Here is a 22,940-nt window from a genome sequence, read left to right on the forward strand (position 1 = left end):
CTGAACTGTTCAGGTAAAATCAAGTTTTTCCATCGTATCCCCATAACCACCCATTTGGAGGATGGGCATTTCAAATCACGAACATCAGTAGGTTTGTACCTGATTTACGCAATTCAAGCAACATCACCCCGCTTTGGCCAAAGGCTTGCATATTTTCATTGCGTCTTGTCTTCTGACGTTTTCTTCTCCGGCCTTTCAGATGTTTGCATACAATGGCGTTATTGCATTAAATAAACTTGACTAATTACATGGCATCAATCAAATTTGAAATTTGACAGAATGTGGCCACAGTGCTGTGTTTGTTAACAAAGTGGCAATCAGCAAGTGCAGAACATATCAAGATCGGCAAATCCTGTTGAAACTAATTACTAACAACAGGGAGCTGCAAGACCCTGCCATGAGCAAGCCTTCAAGAGTGAAAAACCTTTCTGGGATTATAAGTAAGGATCCTGAGCAACCCCCAAAGTGAAGACTCACCCCACAAAGAAACATGGAATACATAAAGATAGCCCCAGAAGCTGGAAAGAGAAGAATTATTTAATTACCACACTGATGAGATTTTAAACCAGCTTGTTATGGAGCTGCCATGGGTATCCCCATTCAGACACCTTTATCCTTCATATTTTATTGTTCAGGATGAAAACTCGTATGCAGTTCTCCTTCTGAAGAAGGGGTTCAAACTTTCCGGACATCTCCTTTTGGTGTTTTTACGTGATTCTAATGCACAGTTCCCCTCCACACATTGGTCTAGTGATATCTGTATTTTTGGCCTGAAGGTCTAGGATCTGGTATCTAGAGTTGATGGACCCACACAGTGGCATCTCTAATAGAACGTTCCACCTCAAAAAAACCCCACAATGTTCCAGTGAAAGAAGGCTGTTCTGTGAGACTATTTGCAGCAAATTCAGAGAGCAAACTGCTCTAGTTTGTTTACCTGGGTGGTCATGAAATTTTCATTGTGTGTAGAATGATAGTGCCTTGGTTCATATACACCCAAATCTTTATTTATAATGCTGGGAGAGAGGCTGTCTTGATTTGCGTCTCTCACTGTTTCATAGCAATCCATTTGGGGCATGGTGTTGACAAATAGGATACTCACTACCCCCAAACCATCCTCCATCATCTGTCTTGCTGAACAGAATTAGGAAATAATCCAGGGGGGAGGTACTGTATTTTCTCTCCTTTATTTAGGTGCACAGATCACTCTGAGGCAATGCTGGAGGCCAGGATGTCATCAAAATCCAGTGGATGGAACGAAAAGGATTGTTCTTCCACAGGAGAGCCGGTCTTCATTTCTCCTTGATGAATCATTTTGGTGATAGATGCAGATAAGAACACTCATGCCCTGCAAGGAAGGCTGCACATGATTTGCCGATGGAATTTTTTTCCCTGCCCTTGTAGAAGGAGATGAAAATGAGGGGTGCAATTTTCCTCATTTGCAAATCATAAGCATGAACCATCTCGAGGAGCACAGTACGGACTAGCCTCCCTGTTGCAGAGGGAGGTGGAGCCAGCAGATTATCATTTGGGTCATGACTCTGGGAGGCTGTAAATAGAGCCAAAAGTTCCTCAGGACCGGGTTTGCATTTTGTCCTACACATCAGATAGACAACACCACTGACAGGTGAGTTGGGGAAGGCTTCTAAGTAGAGACATTCTCAGCTCTGTTTTTTTTTTTTTTTCTTTCTGATGTGATGGGCACACCTGATGGGCTCAGGCTTTTGAAGGGTCCTTTGGCTATTTTCTAAAACTCAATGGATCATCTTAGGCATTGACAAGTTGCTTTCAAACCAACTTTTGTTTAAGTTTCTCTCCTTCCTCTCTCCTTCCCTTCTTTTCTTCTTTCCTTTCTCTTTCTCAGTGAATAACTCTTTGCTTGTGGTCTCCATCATCTTGCTTTTGAGCAAGATGGATTTTTGAAGGAGGAGGTTAGTCTTATGTTCTTAGTGTTATTTTAAGGTACAAATACAAGTAATAGCGTGCCGACAGAAGATGCGTGTTTCTTTTCTTTCATTGCAACGAGTTTTGCTGTTGTATCACTTGTTTATATATTTCCCCTTCCCAATTATATATAACCATTACCTATCCTAAAATCACCATATACGGTCTGGATTTGGACTAATGCAAAATCGAAGAAGTGGATAAATTCAAGTAATCGCCTATTTTCTGGTGATTCAAATTCATTCCACATAGATCTCTTGAGTAAGTTCAGCAGCTCCTTGAGATTATACTGTCATCCACGCATGTTGTAGGGTGGGTTTAGGGACCGAGCCAATGCACTTAACAGCCAAAAAGAGTCAAGCCCCAGGAGTTGGCACAGCATGAGCTCTTTAGAAATGAGCCAACAGGGCAAATTCATCAAGAGTGCAGGGTTTGTGCCATGACAGATTTGGAAACCAGTTTTGAAATGTTGGAAATGGAGATATGTCTCCTTAATCCTGTGAGAATTTTATAGTGAGAACTAACTGAATACATGCATTTTTTTTTCTCAGGACCTTTTATCTTTGGCCAAAGAAAACAGGAAGTTACTCGGGACTACGTGATGAAGCTCAGGTAAATGAAGTAGTAAGCTACATTGCGAACACTTTGAATCTAATGGACAATTTTGCGGCATTTGTGAATTCGGCTTTACAGATAGAGGCATTCAATCTCATGTATTTTTTTCATCTGATTGGCTATAAGATGTCTAAATTGATGCTCTGGATTTGGTAAGTCTATAATAAAACAGGAGCGATTTACGCTATGGATACAAACATAAACTGCAAATTTCCAACACGCTTGTATTATTCTAAAATATTGTAAAAAACAGGAAAATGGGAAAAGGAATTCAACCAACTTTGGGCAGATGAAAAGCATTTTTGTAATTATTGCAATTTAACAATAGAAAAAGTCCTGGGATGTAGCTCCCACCTTCAAGAAATTCACAGCCTTGGAGGATATGTTTGGGTAAAGCAAAGAGTTGCAATCTCACTGGGTCAGCATTGTTTCAGGGTATTGATAAAGGGCTCTGGGTGCAGACAGGGGCAGCGACTATTTCTGTCCTCCCTCCCAGTGGAAATATTTGAGGTGGGTTTTGAAATATGAATAAAGACGAGATAGAGATGGAACCAAGAGTTCAAATGTCACATATTCATTCCCTGATAATGGAAGACAGATCCAGTGGGAAGAGAATTATATGAATACATTATATTTTTCTTTGAGAAAACGGGACTTTAGTTGGGACTGAGCAAAATGTGAGGTAGAACCCAGGACAGCCTCCCTTTGAACACTGCTGGTACCATTCCACAGCAATGGCCAATGCTTGGAAAGAGAAATTCTTGCCTGTTTTTGGGAGATGAGCCTGGTTTCCAATGAGCCTGCTGCATTTATGAGAAGGTGATGTTGGAATAGGATGTGGCTCCTGAAACCAACCAGAGCCGTGTGTTTACAATAAAATCCATGCTTTCTTTTCAGGAACCTCTTGATCTCCCTGTCTTGGATGTGTTTACTTTTAAACACATGCCTGTCACAGGAGGTGAATGATGACAAGCCCAATATTGTCCTAATAATGGTGGACGATCTTGGGATTGGAGATCTGGGTTGCTATGGCAATGATACGATCAGGTATGTCTTTGTATTGAATCATGGTTTTTTTACCTATTGTTCAGGCGGGGAAGATTGATAGATTTTAGGACTGTGTCCATGTGCAAAACCAATGGATCTGTGGAGACTTTGTGAAAAGAAGTAAATAGTATTAAAATCAGGACTGTCTGGATTTGAATCTCGGTTCTGCTCTCACGAGTGGTGAAATGTTGGACCAGTTAGGTAATCTCTGCGTGTCTTCTTTTTCTAATCTGTTAAATGCCCAGGTGAATAGTATATTCCTCTGAGCTCATATAGGCAAGGCACACAGAATAGTCACCTGGCACATAGTGAGTTAGTTATCTGTGGAAACAGAATATTATGATGAGTGCTGATTCTTATACATATTTTGACTCGGTAGAATTAATCATTTCATGCTTGCTAATTTTGGAAGGCAACAGACCTTTTAAGGCAACATCCTTCTATTTTAATAATGGAAATTCTGAAAGGAGAAAAAAGCATGAAACAAAAATTCAGAGCTTTCTGGTGGATTATCAAAGCCATCTAATGAGCCGTGCTTTTACAAAGCTTCAGAGTACATCTTTATAACACGCATGAATTGTACACTTAAAAGATTTTTTTTTGTTGTGTTACTAATAAATGCCAAAGCTGGTAGTCTCTGCTTTCGATCAAAGAAATTAGGAGTCATGAAAACGTAGGTATCAGAATTAATTATTGCAGCCCGTTAAAGGAATTAAGACTCATAAAAAGGTGCATAAGAAAATAAAGAGCAGCAATTTTCAGACAGTGTGTAGAAGGGGGTAAATGTTTTGCTGAAGGTACTAGCTACTTGAGAGGTGAGACCTTAATCAGCAGATATGCCCCAGAAATACGTTTTACAAATCAGTCTTTTCTATGCAAATCGAATCCTACTTTAAAAGACCCTAGGTGATTTTTCACATTTAAACGAAGAATCAGATAAATGTGTTGGTAAAGCTGGAACTTCTTCATGCACTAATTGCCACTCATGATCTCTCTCATGAATAAATCTAAGTCTCATTATATTTCATTTTCATCCCACGAGGCGACTGTTTCTATTCTGTAGAAGTCTCTCTTTTATTCTCTTCAACGTCCAGATATCTTTATATTTAATCATATGTCAGTTTTGGGGACCATTTGTGTGTAAAGCAAGGATGTTTCTCTCTCGATCATGTGAGTTGAACTCATCCTGAGATCTGTTTGTAGCTAGGCATCACTAAGATCTGTAAGTAAATGGCCTTAATGAATCAGTCTAGAGATACTCTATATTTTTATACATATTTTAAAAGGCAGTTTTATACTTAATAGACACCATATTGCACAACCAAATTTTACCAATCTTGCGACAAACAGCTGCCTGAAACCTCAACTGTATTTTCAACCTGAGAAGGGCAGAAAAAGGAGGATGGGCATTGTGTGTAGGTACTTCTTCTCCAGTTCTGAGCTCAGGGAATCATAGTAAACAGAGATATTGTCTACCTGCAGGTAACTCTGTGTCTCTCTGTGTTTCTGTTTCTCCTCTCCCCACCTCCTCTCTCTGATTTTCCCCTCTGTCTCTCCCTCCAGGACCCCTCACGTGGACAGCTTAGCCAGGGAAGGTGTGAGACTGACCCAGCACATCTCGGCAGCCTCACTGTGCACTCCAAGCAGGGCTGCCTTTCTAACGGGAAGATACCCCATCCGATCAGGTGTGTAAACGGAGAAGGCTCTGCCACGCCCTGCTGTCACGTCAGGATGTGAGGACGTGGAAATGTGGCTTGGTCATTTTGAAAAGTGCAAGAGTGCACACACACATGTGCTCGCGTATGCAGCTACGGAGGCCACCATGAAAACCACTGTGCTCCCAGCTGACCCAAGACCACCTTGTGTGGCTAGGTTATGTCTCTTAACCTCTTGATGACTTTTTTTCTGAGAGCCCTGTGTCTGGAAATAGGCCTGACTTTCTATCTGAAGACAAAGAGCGGGAAACTGCCTCGGAAGGAAATAGTTAACAAGGAATGTGTCTGCCCTCCTGCAGGCTGTCATAAGGCGGTATCTATCAGAATGTCGCCAACTTTCATCCCAACGTTTTAGCTCTTGTAAGGATGGGACACCTTTCGTTTCTGCCTTCATCCGATGAACTGCTTGGATTGTTTCTGCCTTTTGCCTTTTACGTATAGTTCTGCTGCGAACACATCTGTACAAGTTTTTGTCTGAATACTTCTTTTCAATTCTTTTGGATACAGATGTAGGAGTGGAATGGCTGGGTCGTATGGCTGTATTTTTAAAGGCGAGCAGAACGGTTTGGTTGATGGGCACAGATTCTGTAGTTTAAGAGTAAGGCGTGCAATTCAGAGACACTAGTATTTATGTCTACTTTTAGTCAAGATCGAGAGGTCCCTTCACCTCTTAAGGATGTCGTGTAAACTTTTACATCCTGTGAGGTTCACAATATCTGCCTTGGCTGGTACTAAGATTAATCAGGTCCAGTAAACCTCTATATATTCTCCTTTTTTTTCTTGTAGTAAGAAGAAAGTGCCAGTCACTTTATGTCAAACTCATTTTCCTAACCTTTTAGAAGGAGTTGTAGAGGGTTTCATGTCTTGAGTCACCGTGTCCAATGTTTAAACCAAGATGGCTGCTCTCTGAGAGTTCTTAGCCTGATTTGCTCTCCCATTTTTATCTGGATCTTCTCTCTCTTTTTACCCACTTTGTCCTGTCTTACTCAATTTTGCTTCCATTCCAGATTTTGCTTTGGGGTTGGGCCCCTATTTTGGAAGGAAGCCAGGAAGCGTCAGTTTTGAGAGTTCATCCCAACAAGATTGTTCTATCATATTCAATGTACCTAGGATCCTTGCATCACCCTTGATGGGACTTATGAAAACCCGTCTGGCTTCAGCTACTCTCCAGGGATTGCCTGTTGGCTATTTTGGGTGTTCTTTTGTTCCTGGATGTTTCAGGAATTCATTTGCTTTCTTCTGCTCCACTCCTGTAAGATACAGATCTTGGGTCTCTGGGTGATTTGTCTCACCTACTGGTTACCTCGTTTTGCCATAAGCAATGTCTACGGCTTTGTAATTTTCCTTTGTGATGACTCTACTTTTGTGAAGGAATCGAGAGATTCCAAAATGTTGTGTCCACTCTTCCTAGATGCACCAACTTCAGGTTTTTGGGAAGAAGTTAGCTTCTACACCTTTGCCACAAATAGAACTTAATCCTATTGTCAGAAAAAAAAAAAAAATCCGTTGCAGAAGCAGTAGGGTTTTCATGAGATTTCATTTCTTGACTCTTTTTCCAATATGTACATTACCCCATTGAGGGCAGGCACATGTCAGATGTGCAAGCAGCAGTTGTCTGTAGAAATAGTACCCTGTGAAGCTGGTAAAAATGCAGGAAGTGTGATTTGGACAGCATGTTTGTGTGTACCTGACAGTATCATGCGTGTGTGTGCACGCACAAGGGCTTAAAGGGGCTTTGTATACGGAACAGTGTGAGTTCTGTTTGGAGAATGTGATTTTCCCCTCCACAGGATGGTTTTCTCTTCCTTTCGGGATGGCACCTCATCTCTCCATCTTCCAGCTCTGAACTCTCCACAACCGTGTCCCTCTTCATCTGACAAGCACCTACTCATTGTGTGTGTTTTTTTACATTACACTTAGGCATGGTTTCTAAAATGGATTCCCGTGTCATCACCAGCCTTGGAGTTTCTTCCGGACTCTTTCTCAATGAAACAACATTTGCAGCCTTAGTGAAGAACCAGGGATACACCACGGCACTCATCGGTAAGAAGCCATCTTTGGTTTTACTCATTTATCGTCAAGTAACTATAGATGTTATTCTATCCTTCACATATTGTTTGCTTGGAAACTGTTTAAAAATGAGTTTCCATCTTGGATATGGCAGAGAAGACTCTCCGTGCCATCTGGCCTCCACATCTGCCATTTCAGTGGCTACCTCCTACCTCCATGTTGACCCTCCCCAATTAAGCTAGTTATATCTTGTATGGTCTTTGGAGGAAAATGTGTGCTCTTGCACCCTCCAGAACTCTCCCTCATCATTGCACTTTGTTCACGTGGGACCCTGTGTTGCAATGCTCTCTCACCCAGCCACACATGCACTCTTTCCTATGTGGCACCTGCCCATCCTTTTCAGACATGGTTCAGGCATGCCTGAACATCCCTTCCTACCTTCCCCCCCGGGCCTTGCCAGGTGTCCCTCCCACCTGTTTCTGTATCACTTCCTCTTTGCACAGACCACACTGTACTATGATGGTCTGTTTCTACATTATTCTCTGCAGATTCTGAAATCCATCATCTCAGCCACTGTGTATCATTTAAGAAATGTAACAAGTCTTCCCAAGAAAACACAGATAGCCTTACGTGTTGTTAACTTTTTACGAAGCGTCAACTTTTGACTCCCTAAAAAATGTCTACACTCTCTATCCATTACCCAAACAGCCAAAAAAATGACTTCTGAAAAATGTCTACACCCTAATTCTGTCACCCAAACCCGGATAAGGAGCACGTACATGGCCTCAGAAAGCTCACATTTACTCCTTTCCGGTCCATCCCTCTCTCTTAGCTCCCCCTTTCTCCACTCTTGCTGCATGAAGGTCAACTCAGAGGAGAAACCTGGGCGCTCCTTTTGGCAATGATCATGGTCCCTGGTTAATTGCATTGCAGTAAGAGGACACTGTGCACTGACAGAAACATTGATGATTACAGGTGGAAGAGATGTCCGAGAGTAACTTGTCGCCCTAATTTCAGAGAGAAGGACATTGATTCTTCCCAAGGCTGAGAGACATATGCGATGTTTGAAAGCGAGTGTTGTACAAGAAGAAGATCAAATTTGTCAGGGTCTCCATGCCTTGCTAGTTCACTCATTGTATATTCTCTCACCAACCTCATTATTCGTTAAAACTAGACCACAAGGATTTCCTTCTCCTTGCTGCCAAAGATGATACAAGTAAACTAACGATGACTCCTTTGGAGCTAAACCTACTGTGCCTGTTTGAGAGGCCTGGGCTTCGATTGTCTTGAAAATACCATGCTATTTTAAATCTCTTTGATTTTTGTAACCAATTTGACATTGATAGGAGAAGACAATCTTAGTTCAGTTGCAGGAAAGAAAAACCTAGGCCAGCAGCATTGCTTCTCATCTACCTACCCCCTCAGGCTCCCAGAGATGTGAGCACGTGCATCCTTGATGTGGCCTTGACTGCATGCAGAAAACTATTAATGTTTTGTTAGATACACATTATTATATGCTCTTAGAGTCCACATGCCAGCAGGACTCACACGGATCTTTCGGTTACCATTAGAGGTGTGGCAAGTTTTACTGAATAAATTCCTTACTTCAATGAACTTTAGTGGGACACCCTAGGATTTACAGCCAGCCAGCTATCCATCCATCCATTCATCCACATTTGGTCCATCCTCCATCATTTATCTATGTCTATCATCTATCTATCTATATCTACCTGTCTAGATATCTATATATCTATTTATCTATTATCTATCTACTCATCTATCTACTCACCCACCCATCCACCCATGTATCTATCTATCATATATCTATTCATCTACCTATCCATATATACATATATACATATATAAATGATATCTTCTATGATTTATTTGTATCTGTCATATCTATCTTTTTATGGATCCATCCATCCATCATTTATATATCTGTTTGTCTTGTATCATCTAACTTGTCTCTGTCATTTATCTATCCATGTAGGTATAATTTACATCTATCTGTCTATCTGTCTATCTATCTATCCATCCACCCATCTATCCATCCATCTATCCATCCATCCATCTACCATTCATCCACCTGCCCATCTATCTGTCTATCCATCAACCCAATCATCCATCCATCCATCCATCCATCACCTATATATCTATTTATTATATATCACCTATCTATCTTTTGGCTACAATTTACATTGATCTATCCATCTATCTATCTATCCACTCATCCATCTGTCCATCCATTCATCTACTACTCATCTGCCTGTCTATCTATCCATCCATCCACTTACTCATCCATCATCTTCTGTCTTATCTATCTCACTATCTAATATCTACCTATCTACCTATCTGTTACCTATAATCTACCCTTGTCTCTATCATATATATATCTTTGTTGCTATGACATTGTCCTCTCTGTGAATGAGAAGCTGCCCAGTTCGCATCCTTGCTGTGAACTCACAATTGTATTGTCCTCCCTTTATTTTTTATCCTATCTAGTCACTCACAACCAGATCTTAACACAAACTTCTGTGAAACAAAGGAAAAAAATGAGCCTATGCTGATGTCAGATTTTTAAGCAAAAGAAAATTACTGCTCCATTTTTGTGCATTAGCCGATTGTTTCAAATGAAGAATGATCACATGGTCTTTATGATGTCTGAGCATATTACGCTTTATTTGTGTGTGTGTGCTTCATTTCAGGCAAATGGCATCAAGGCTTAAATTGCCTATCGCGAAGTGACCACTGCCATCATCCATATAATTACGGGTTTGATTACTACTATGGCATGCCGTTCACTCTGTTTGAACCTTGCTGGCCAGATCCTTCACGTGACGCGGAATTAGCCATTGGGAGCAAAATCTGGCTGTGTGTACAGCTGGTCGCCATCACTGTGCTTACCTTGACTATTGGGAAATTGAGTCGCTGGATCTCTGTTCCCTGGTCCCTCATCCTCTCCATGATTCTTTTTATTTTTCTCCTGGGCTACTTTTGGTTCTCCAGTTACACATCCCCTCTGTACTGGGAGTGCCTCCTCATGAGAGAGCATGAGATCACCGAGCAGCCCATGAAGGCAGAACGAGCTGGGTCCATCATGGTGAAGGAGGCGGTTTCCTTCTTAGAAAGGTAAAGATATTTTTTTTTAAATCCATGCAATTATGCTAAAAAATGAGTATTTTAAGAAACGAGGGTGAGGACTTTAACCAAACTGAGTTAAGAAATGTTATATTGCTAAACACTGTCTAGACAATAATATGAAATGTTTTGGAAGACAGCTGGATGCTTCTGGCAGTGCCTAAGGAGGTGGTATCTTGTTTGAGTCCTTCTTATCAAAATCACAGTCTCTCTGTTGGCCCTGAAATTCATATTTGGTTAGACCAAGCAGGCAGACTCACACTAGACTCAAACTCATAAATCTGGCTTATTAATTTACAATGCATATTGTCACCTATTAATTTACAATGGGAATTATATCTCCCAGGGAACTAAGCAATAGAATAAGTTGGCCACTGCATTGTTTCCCTGTTAGAGAAAAAGCTACTTGAGAAATTAAAACAAGAAGGTTGATTGATCAGATGAGCATGTGATATGGAAGGGATATTATTTGGATAAGGTTAATGGTGATCGTTATAAAGCTTGATGCATCCATAACACGATAGCTGGAAACTTTCCGAGGGAGCCACATTTACCGTCCTCTAATTGCTGGACTTTCTTTTAGGAAAAGCCTATGAACACATTTTTCTTTCTTTCTTTCAACATTGAGGCTTTCTCTTTACCAATCACCATCCTGGGATCTGGCACTTCAAGGTTGAGTTCACATTTAGTGATGACAACAGACATACAAGCACATGATAAGAAATAGGTTCATGGGCAGAAGTCCAGGGTGCTATTGGTCTATACACTAGGGACTTTCCAAGACATCAGGGAAGCCGTGTTTGAGAAAACACAATCTTACCTGAAGCTTCAAAGGTGAGTAATAGCAAGAAGAAGGAAGGGTGGGCAAGCATCACTGGCAGAAATGCGAGCATAAGGAAGAGAGTGTGTGTGCAAGGATCTGCGAGCAGTTTGCCCTGGTCAGCATGTAATGTGCCAAGCCAGGAATGGCTGTAGGAAAAGTCGACATGTTCAACTGTTAGGTAGAGTTGACTGATGATGTAAAGGATTTTGTGTAACCTGATAATTAGCTTTGTCCTTAACCTGTAGCTCAGGTGGAGACAATAAAAATTCAGAGTGTGGGAGAGAGAGAACCATATTTGTATGGTAGATGCAAATGAATGGCTGGTTTCATTTAGGGCAAACTCTTTACTCTGGAACCTTTCCAAATGTGCAGAGTTTAGGAAGTTTTACAAAGGACATGTTGGCATGTTGCAAGGTGGCGTGCACCCCTCTGAAATTTAAAGATGAGCCCTCCTCTTCCATTCCATCAGCCAGTTCAAGTCTTTGCACACCCACACACGTTGTGGCTTAGTATTTTACAGGAGTCCTTTAAGAACAAAAGCTGGTGTGGAAATGTACTTTCATCACTGAAACCTCTGTTGAGTTTCAAAAGTTCTAAGTGATCCGTAGTGACACAATATCAAAAGGAAAGAGAAACTAACAGTGAACAGGGAATCTGAAGATTTGGAAGCTACTCCATTGGTTGACAATGTGGCTACGAGTAGGTGGCTCAGGTTCACACAGACTAGAAATTGCTTTCATCTGATTCTCAGTGTATGCATTTCCTATGACTGCTGTAACACATAGCCAAAAACTTAGTGGATTAAAACAACACCCATTTATTATCTTATGTTCTTGAAGTCAGAAGTCAGGAATTAATCTTCTGGGCCTGAAACTCAAGGTGTCAGCAGGCTTAGTTCTCCTGGATGCTCCAGGGGAGAATCTTGTTTCTTCTAGCTTCCGGAGGCTGCCTGCCTTCCTTGGGTTGTAGCTATGTCACTCATATCTCTGCTTCTGTTGAAAGATATCCTCTTCTCTTCCCTCACGTTGACCCTATTGCCTCTCTCTTGTGGTTGCATTGGATCATCTCCTCATCTCAAGATCTTTGACTTAATCCCATCTGCAGAGTCCCTTTTGCCAAGTAAGGCAACATATTCACAGGTTCTGGGGATTAGGGCATGGACACCTTTGAGGTGAAGCATTATTCTGCCAACCACCCTGAGCACCACTCTTTATTTTGACAGCTTAGTTTGGAATGCTAAGTGCTTTTAACACTTGGAAGTGCTATAAGTGTGACATACTCCACCCCCTTGTCTTCCTAATTTAGGTTTTAAGAATGACATGTCCTGAAAGAGATTGAATGCCACACAGTCAACTCCGGGGTGGAAAACTATCTTACCTGGTCATGAAGACACAGAGTGAAAAAATACTACAGAACTGAAGTCCATCTTGTTTGTCTCTAACAACCGGCCTCCCTGTGTATATTTTCTGTGTCTCCCCCTTTAAAATACAGCATAGGAAATCATGTAATCTCATTCTCTATCAGTATGTATATTAGTTTCCTAGGGTTGCCATTAAAAAAAAGTGCCATAGCGGGGCTGGCGCCATGGCATAGTGATTAAGTTTGCGCCCTCTGCTTTGGCAGCCTGAGGTTCACAGGTTCGGATCTCGGGCTCTCACCGACTGGTCACTTGTCAGGCCATGCTGTGGTGGCGCCCCATATCAGGTGGAGGAGGATGGGCACAGATGTTAGCCCACGGCCAATCTTCCTCACATAGCCGTCTTCCCCTATGTGTGTCTCCTAATTACTTCTTTTTATAAGGACACCAGTTATTGGATTCTGTGCCCATTCTACCCCTATATGACCTCATCTTAACTAATTACACCTCCACAGACCCTATTTCCAGATAAGATTGCATTCTGAGGTCCCAGGTAGACACGGATTGTGGAGTAATGCTATTCCACCCAGTACACTATGGCACCACTCTTTCTTTCTTGATTCATTTTTTTTTCACATTCTTTCCACAATGATATCTCATCAGAGCAGACATTTCCTACAGAGTGGCATTTGTGTTGTGTGCTGCCCTGGTTAGCTGAGGACCTATCTTTTACTCAGACGGATTGTCAGAGCTTGAAGTGAGTCAGCCTCATTCCCTGTGTCCTCACATGCGAACCAAAGCTCTGTGGACAGCTTGCCAAGAAGTTTCTGTCCATGCTTGCTCTAGGGTTGTGAAAGTGCTGAAGTTTCTAAGTAGCCACTCCTGTGCCACTATATCTTTGGGCCTCTTGGGGTGTGCCTCTAGCTTGAAATTCATGAGCCATGGGAAAGTGTCCCAAGCTGGGCTGGATTTGCATTTTAGCTCTGGGTTAAGTAGTCCCCTGTGCGTCCTGGCATCTGAGAGTCGAAGGAACCATGGTGGTGTCACCCCAACTGGGGGAAGCTGTCCAGATGCTGGAGGATCCTGGAAGCCACTCTGGCCAGGATGGTCTCTCGAAGGGGCTGTGTCTTGCCTGTGTCCCCTCTTGTGGGGCCTGGAGAGCAAGGAACTGTGTCTGTGTGACAAAAAGCAATGTTGTTCCCTTTCCCAGATGTTGAAAACTCAAAAGCAATGTGCTTGATGTCTTCTCAGGAACCGTGAAGGACCTTTTCTCCTCTTTTACTCCTTTCTCCATGTTCATGCACCCCTCCCCACGACGACTGAGTTCATCGGCACCAGCAAGCATGGCTTGTATGGGGATAATGTGGAGGAGATGGACTCCATGGTGGGTAAGTTGCCAGACCTAAGTAGACGAAACCTCCATGCTTTGATAGTTCAGGACACCCGGACACTGACCCCGGCTAGCCTGTGAAAGAGAAGGTGGGGATGATTGTCTGAAGAGTGAACAGAATCCCCCCCACCAGGGGCGTTTGGTCTTCCATGTAAACGATATAACAGATCCGACCTGTTATACCCAATCTCGGCACTCTTTGGTTGCAGAGAAAACCTTCATTTCAGGTCTGCTGGGTATTCAGATCTGAGTCTAGGGTGGGGGGACAGTGGTGAGAAGCCAGAACCCGATCAACTGTAGTGAGAGAGAGCAGGGTGGTAAGTGTGAATTCCCGTGCTGTTGTGATACATATATTGGTTAGCAAAAAGGATTCGGCTTTTCCAACATGAGTGACAGAAGAGCATGATGGTCTCTCAGGCTTGCAGGACACAAACTTGAGTGATAGTATTCTCCAAATATAGGCTGTTGGTTTGAAATAGATTTCAGTAAACAAAGAGACACTTTGGAAATCAAGCTTGACCAAGGGGAAGCCATTAAAACGCTGTCAATTCACATAGTCTTAAAAATAGAACATATTTAAAACTTAGTTTAAATAGAAATACTATTTTGATCAAATATATACACAAAGGCACATGTTTATGCAGGCATATGTGTGTATATGGGGTGTGTATGTGTGGTGTGTGTGTGTGTGCATGTGGTGTGTGTGTGTGTGTGTGTGTGGCATGTGTGGTGTATGTGTGTGTGACGTGGTGTATGTGTGTGGTGTGTATATGGTGGGTGGGTGTGTGGTGTATATATGGTGGGTGGGTGTGTGGTGTGTGTGGTATGTGTGGTGTGTATGTGTGTGTGTGTGGTGTGTGTCCGTCTCCCACTTCATACTTTCACCAGGACAAGACAACATAGCGTGTTTTTAAAATGCATATTCTTAACGTTAGACTCTATCTCAGGAGCTTTGGCTATCCTACTTGTCATTCTGTCTTTTTGAAAGGGAATGAAGTAACTCATTCCAACTCAGGATGCAAGGAAAAACAAACAAACAAACCCAAATTACGTACTATTTGCTTTAAAATTTTAAATTAGTAAAAAGTTTTCAAAATATCTAAGTTAAGATAATTAATGATGTGGCATGAAGTCACCAAATAAGGTACTTTGGTTTTGATTTGGTTTCAGTGGGATTTTCTCGGTGGCACTCAGATCCTATTACACAAATGGATGGGTGTGTTGAATGTGGGCAGACACGCCATGATATTTGAAAGCCGTATTTTGAAAAAGTGCAACGGAGATTCACAAGCCACTGGTGCCCAATGTCAGAATTGAACCTTTAAGAAGAATAAACATCTGCTTCCATATGAAATTTGAGAAATACTACCAAGTTTATTGAACCCCAAGATATCTACCCTGAAGCTATAACAGTACCCCAAACCCCAGGAATTGTTGCTTTGCTTGTTAGAAAGGTTAATTTGCAGATGTTCTTGGTTAGGATATCATTCTAATGCATTTGGGGATTAATGTGAATTGCACGCAGTAGTGTCTGACACGATGGGCTCCATTGATTGAATGGACACTTTGACACATGGCAGTTGGTATAAGACATGCACTGTTGCAAGTGTGTTCCAGGTGGATCTCCATAAACATTCTAGGAGACGGGTACCATCTTCATCATCATCATCATTGTCTCCCTTAACTGATGAGGAATCTAAAGCACAAGATACTTAGTGGCTTGCTCAAGGTTACAGGACAGGTCCAGCTGGGCCAGGATTGGAACCTGGACACTCTGGCTCTGTAGCTCAGTGGCCATTTGTGTAGGGCAAAGAGGTTATGAACAGAGATTTGGAAAGAGAGCCAGGTTCTTCTCAAGTATCACCAAACCCCTCAGGATCCAACAAGGCGTAGTTTCACAGGTTCCAGGAAAGCTCCAGAAATTCCCCCCAGCCTGGCTTCCTGCTTACTCACATCCCGTTGGAGGCTTCCAATGCAAATGACGTCTCTTACCCCACCAGGAGAAACACCTCTGAGGCCCAATTAGTCACACATCCTCAATGGGAAAGAATTCAGCAGCTCTCAGCTCAAGAGCAGGTTTCTTGAAAATGGTGAGAAGGGATGAGCTTCCAACATGAGGAGGAGAAATGAAAGTTGGGATCACGGATTGACATGGCCGGACCTGTTTGGCAGTTATGGGGGTTGGAATGAGGTTTCCGGGATGGGGGTGTCTAAGGATTGCAGGGGCACTTGGGCAGCTCCATTGAAGAGGGCGGAGAGCCTATGAGAGTGCAAAACTGTCTTAGAAAGAGAGATACATAATATTATATATAATATTAATAATAAATAAATATCAACTATATACGTAATGAAATTATTAAAGATATATAAATATATATTTAAAATATAATTATACATATTTAAAATATAATATATCTATTTCTGACATTAACTGAAATCTCTAGGGTTTTCAACATAGACACTTATATCCTTCATTGATATCAAGTTACTTTGAGATATTTCTGTTCTTAATATTTAGAGAGATTAAAAAAATGTTAGATAGTTGCCATGGAAAGGCTAGAAATATCTCTCTAGCATCAACTGAAATATGTATATGTGTCATATACATAAATTTATATTATATGTTATATATAAAGCTATATATAATACATGTATAATGTGTAATATACATTTAATATTTATATAAATATATTTAATATATGTTTATATAATATTTCAGTTGATGCTAGAAATATATATTGTTTATAATATAAATTTATATTTATAGAATCGTGTTAGCCATTTCCATGGCTACTTGTTTTTAGTCTCTATTTCATTTATTTTTGCTCTAATTTTAATTATTTCCCTCCCTCTACTGACTTTGGGTTTTGTTTGTTCTTCTTTTTATGGTACTGTTAGGTGTGGTTTAAGATTACTTATTTGAGATTTTTTGACCAGATGTGGTCTATCTTTCAGAATGTTCCTTGTGCACTTGAGAAGAATGTGTATTCTGCTATTTTTGGATGGAATGTTCTCTATATATCTGGTCTAGTGTTTCATTTAAGGCCACTGTTTCCTTGTTGACTTTCTGTGTGGAGGATCTATCCATTGATGTAAGTGGGGTGTTGAGGTTCCCTACTATTATTGTCTTGCTCTCAATTTCTCCCCTTAGGTCTGTTAGTAGTTGCTTTATGTACTGTGTGTTAGATGCATATATATTCATACATATTATGTCCTCTGATGGAATGTCCCTTTTATCATTATATACTGCTCCTCTTTGTCTCTCATTGTCTTTTTATCTTTAAGTCTGCTTAGTCTGATATAAGTATGGCAACACCTGCTTTCTTTTGTTTGTCATTTGCTTGGAATAGTGTCATCCATCCCTTTACTCTGAGCCTATATTTGTCTTTAGTGGTGAGATGTGATTCCTGGAGGCAGCATATTGTTGGGTCTTGTTTTTTAATCAATCCAGCTACTCTGTGTCTTTTGACTGGAGAATTCAATCCATTTAGATTTAGAGTGATTATTGATATACGAGGGCTTAATACTTCCATTTTATCTTTTGTTTTCCAGGTGTTCTATATTTCCCGTGTTTCTCTTCCCTTGTATTTCTAACTGTCATTTCAGTTTGGTGGTTTTCTGTGATAGTTTTCTCTTTATTTATAATTGGTGGCTCTGCTCTGATTCTTTGTTTCATGGTTACCATGAGGTTTATGTAAAAGGTCTCATAGATGAGATAGTCCTTTTTCTGATAGCCTCTTATCTCCATTAGCCTAAGCAGGTTCCATCTCTTTCCCCTTCCCCTTCCGAGTTATTGTTGTCACAAATTATTCTTTTTTGTATTGTGAGTTTATGGCTAAATTGAAGAGTTCATAGTCATTTTTGATGCTTTCCTTCCCTTTATCTTTTATGTTATAGTTAAGTATTTCCTGACCTGTTCTGATAGAGAGCTGCAATTTCCTGATTTTGTCTGTCTACTTATCTCCTTGCTGTAAGCTTTGTAAATCTTTGCCTTTTTGTCACAGGTAAGAGGGCTTCCTTCATCATTTCTTGTAGGGCAGGTCTAGTGACGATGAACTCTCTCAGCTTTTGTTTATCCGAGAAAGCTTTTATTTCTCCATCATATCTGAAGGATAATTTCACTGGATAGAGTATTCTTGGCTGAAAGTTTTTGTCTTTCAGTATTTTGAATATATCATTCCATTCTCTTCTAGTCTGTAAGGTTTCTGCTGAGCAATCCACTGAAAGCCTGAAGGAGGTTCCTTTGTTGGTTATTTTCTTCTGCCTTGCTGCCCTTAATATTTTTTCTTTGTCATTTACTTTTGCCAGTTTTAATATTATATGCCTTGGATATAATGGTCTTTTTGCATTGATGTATTTAGGAGTTCTATTGGCTTCATGTACTTGTAAACCCGGTTCCTTCCCCAGGTTTTGGAAGTTCTTAGCTAGTATTTCTTTGAACAAGCTCTCTTCCCCTTTCTTCCTTTCTTCTCCCTCTGGAATACCTATAATCCTTATATTGCTTTTCCTAATTGAATCAGATATTTCTCAAAGAATTCCTTCATTTTTTTAAAACATTAATTCTCTTTCCTCCTCCACTGGAAACATTTCTATATTTCTGTCCTCTAATTCACTAATTCTGTCCTCCATAACTTCAGCTCTATTTTTTATGGTTTCTAGATTATTCTTTGCCTTATTAATTGTGTTCTTCCTATCCAGAATTTCTGTTTTTTTTTTTATAGTTTCAATCTCTTTGGTGAAATATTCCTTCTGCTCATTAATTTTATTCCTGAGCTCATTGAACTGTCTTTCTGAGTTTTCTTGTAACTCACTGAGTTTCATTATGACAATTGTTTTGAATTATCTGTCATTTAGATTGTAAACTGCTATGACTTGTCATTTTTCTTCTACTCTGAAGTGTTACTGTAGTTCTTCATGGTGTTTGATGAATTGATCATTTTCTGGTACATTTGTGGTAGTATCAGGTCACAGATTCCACCTGCCACCACTGGGGGGGGTGCAGGAGCTATGTTTTCTGATTCTGCCCTGTCTGCTGGAATTGTGTGGGTAGGGCTACTCTGCATTTACTGGGGCTGGCTGCAGCCACTCTGCAGCTTGCACTCATGTGGGCAGGGTGGGGGGGGCGGGTCAGGCCTTGTAGGTGGGGCCTCTGTGCTTGGCAGGGGACCAGCTGAGCTACTGTTCACTACACAGGAAGGGTGCCTAAACCAGGGCTGAGCCACGTGGGTTCCATGGGCTGCTATGGTCCATGGGCAGGGTGTCTTCTGAGTGGGCAGGGTGCCTTCTCACCTGTGCTGCACTAGGCAGGAGGGGCGCCCATGTAGGGGCTGAGCCAGCACTCGGTGGGTCCCACAGGTTGCTGTACTCTGTGGATGGGGGCATCTTCTGAGTGAACAGGATGCCTTCTTGCCTGTGCTGTGCTCAGTGGGCGGTCACCTTCACAGTGGCTGAGCCACCATCATGCAGTGTAGAGTGTTCCCACGAGCGAGGCCACCAAGACACAGTGCTTGCTCCTGCAGGCTGGGTTGCAACTCTGAGAGCAATCATGCAGGCCGGGCTGCCTTCAACTCCTCTTACAGTGGCACCAGCCATTGTGTGAGGATCCACAACCTGGCTCACTACTGCTTGGGCGGGAGAGGAGTGCACTCACCTAGTTCCACTGCTTCCTGGGGATCCAGTACACCCACCTTCAGGTGCATGGCTGCATGGATGTCTCAGAAGTCCTGTTGTGCTGTGCAAGGAGTCCTCTGCTGGTTAATGAATGTCCATTTAGTTGTAACTTAAAGGGGAGAGACAAAGGGAAGAAGTCACTCTGCCATGATGCTGACATCACTTGCCTCATTATTTTAGAGTGTACTCTTTCTACTTACAAAAAAACAGTTTATGGGAAAACAGCATGCTATGTTACACTGGCAGCAGCCTCATACATCTTGTGTTTACCATATCTCTTGATTACATTATTTTCTCTTGTGCATGATTTAATCTCATTTTGCTTTGTTCATCATGGCCCCTAAGTGTATGAAATCCACTGCTAATATTGCCAGTAAGAGGCCACATCAAGTGATTGACCAGAAAATGAAATTAAAAGTGAGTAAGGACTACAATGGTGGAAAATCAGTGATGGTTATTGCTCACCAATTGGGTACATCCCATTCCACCATAGCTACAATCTTGAAGAACAAGAACAAAGTGACAGAAGCTGTTAAAGGATCTGCTTCATTGAAGGCAATGAGACTAACAAAAATTGGAGAAGGGCCTATATTAGATGTGGAGAAACTTCTAATGACCTGGATTGAAGTCCAGACACAGAAGCCTATCCCTCTCTGCACCATAACCATCACAGCTGAAGCAAAACTTTGTGGTATTGAAAGACAAGGCTAGACCCAATTGTGATGTTGAATTTACTGCCAGCTCTGGGTGGTTTAAATGATGCAAGAATCATTATTCATCACATACTGTGAAAGTGAGTGATGAGTCTACAAGTGCTAATGTGAAGGCAGCTGAATAATTTTTGGGAACTCTAGATAAGCTGATTGTGGAGGAAAATTACTTACCAGAGCAAATATTCAATATGAATGAAAACTCTCTGTTCTGGAAATGGATGTGTGAAAGGACTTTCATCCATAAGGAGGCCAAGTCAATGTCAGGTTTCAAGGCTTTTAAGGACATGGTAACAGTCTTGCTGGGGGGCGACGTTATAGGCTATGAATTGAAACCCTTTGTGATCTGGTACAGCGAGAACCTCAGGGCCTTCATGCATATCAATAAGTACACACTGTCAGTGTACTATAGGAGCTATAAGAAGTCATGGATAACCCAGCTCCCCTCCCAAGGTGCCCTCCTGAATTGCTCTGCCAGTGAAATGGAGAAGTACTGTTTGGAGACTAACATACCTTTCAAGATTTTGTTCATTGTTGATAATGCTCCTGGACATCCTCCTTTTATTGATGATCTTCATCCCAATATCAAAGTGTTGTTTTTCTCTCCAAACATCTCCTCTTTGATACAACCAATAGATCAAGGAGTTATAGCAGCTCCTAAGTTCTACAGTCTGAGGAGGACCTTTGCCAAGGCTGTGGCTGCAACTGAGGAAGATCCTGAGAAGACACTGATGCAATTCTGGAGGGATTACAACATCCATGACTGCACTAAGAACCTTGCTTGGGCTTGGGGTGATGTCACCAAAGAGTGTATGAATGACATCTGGCAGAAGACGCTCAAGAGGATCATCCATGACTTTAAGGGATTTGCCAAGGGTGAGAAGGTTGCAAAAATCCACAAAGCTGTGATTGAGATGGCAAACAATTTTAACCTGGGTGTGGATGAGGATGACATTGAGGAGCTCCTAGAGGTGGTTCCTGAGGAATTGATTAACAAGGAGTTGTTGGAACTGGAGCAGGAACACATAGTTAAAGAAGAGGCAAGAGAAAAGGAAACTGCAGGAGAAGAAAAGGAAGAAGAACCTCCCAGAAAATTCACATCGAAGAGCTTAGCAGAAGCTTTTGCAGACCTCAACAAGCTCCTTAAAAAGTTGGAAAACATGGATCCCAACACCGAAAGATTTTCATTAATAGAGAGGAATGTTCATGGTGCATTATCTGCTTATAAGCAAATCGATGATGAAACGAAGAAACAAATAAAGCAAACCACCATGGACATATTTCTGAAAGGAGTGACCCCTCCTCCAGAAGAGCCTCAGGCAGGTCCTTCAGGAGGTATTCCAGAAGAAGGCATTGTTATCACAGGAGATGACAGCTCCAGGTGTGTTATTCCTCCTGAAGACCTTCCAGTGGGACGAGATGTGGAGGTGGAAGACAGTGATATTGATGATTCTGACCCTGTGTAGGCCTAGGCTAATGTGTGTGTTTGTGTCTTAGCTTTTAACAAAAAAAGTTTAAGAAGTAAAAAAATAAAAAATAAAAAAAGCTTGAAGAATAAGGACATAAAGGAAGAAAATCTTTTTGTACAGCTGTACAGTGTGTTTCTGTTTTAAGTATTATTAAAAAAGAGTCAAAAACTTAAAAAAATTCAAAAATTTATAAAGAAAAACTCACAGTAAGCTATGGCTAATGTATTACTGAAGAAAGGAAAATATTTTTTTATAAATTCCATGTAGTTTAAGTGTGCAGTGTTTATAAAGTCTACAGTAGTGTACAGTAATGTCCTAGGCCTTCACATTCACTCACTACTCACTCACTGACTCACCCAGAGCAACTTCCAGTCCTGCAAGCTCCATTCATGGTAAGTGCCCTATACAGGTGTATCATTTTTTATCTTTTATACCAGATTTTTAGTGCACCTTTTCTATGTTTAGATAGGTTTAGATATGCAAATACCGTTGTGTCGCAGTCGCCTACAATATTCAGTACAGTAACATGCTGTACAGGTTTGTAGCCTAGGAGCAATAGGCTAGACCACATAGCCTAGCTGCGTAGTAGGCTGTACCATCTGGGTTTCTGTAGGTATACTCTATGATGTCCACACAATGACCACATCACCTAACAACACATTTATCAGAATGTATCCCGTCTTTAAGTGATGCATGACTGCAGTTAGTAACCACAAAAATGCTTACATGCTCTCTACCATCATCAACCTAAATATATACATTTACACATGTACATTATATAATATATCATGCTATATATAATATAATGTACAGATATATTGTTATTAAACATATTATAATACTATACTATACTATTGTATACCATACTAATAGTATTTGTGGTAATATATGTGTTGAGATCATATATGAGATATTGAGATTATTATATAATATACTATTAGGATAATATTAGTGTAATCGTAAAATTAATTTATTAGACGTATATATTCTAATATACGTACATACATATATATTCTCAAATATTTCTCTGTGTTAGATATATGCATTGAAAT

The 22,940-nt window shown here is 41.0% G+C and overlaps 1 protein-coding gene across 1 annotated transcript in view; it reads left to right on the forward strand.

The window, feature by feature from the left end:
- The first annotated feature begins 2,542 nt into the window (after window positions 1–2,542).
- Window positions 2,543–22,940, forward strand: part of LOC147911610 (arylsulfatase F-like) — a 28,248-nt gene continuing 7,850 nt past the window's right edge. The window contains exons 1-6 of the mRNA XM_087427832.1: window positions 2,543–2,553; window positions 3,454–3,603; window positions 5,167–5,288; window positions 7,239–7,361; window positions 10,037–10,460; window positions 13,901–14,037. Of these exons, the coding sequence (XP_087283958.1) occupies window positions 2,543–2,553; window positions 3,454–3,603; window positions 5,167–5,288; window positions 7,239–7,361; window positions 10,037–10,460; window positions 13,901–14,037 (967 nt within the window). The remainder of the gene's footprint in view (window positions 2,554–3,453; window positions 3,604–5,166; window positions 5,289–7,238; window positions 7,362–10,036; window positions 10,461–13,900; window positions 14,038–22,940) is intronic.

The sequence above is a fragment of the Ceratotherium simum genome, chromosome Y, assembly GCF_057802395.1.
Source record: "Ceratotherium simum simum isolate JZ-2026a chromosome Y, ASM5780239v1, whole genome shotgun sequence".
In the NCBI taxonomy this organism is placed as follows: Eukaryota; Metazoa; Chordata; class Mammalia; order Perissodactyla; family Rhinocerotidae; genus Ceratotherium; species Ceratotherium simum.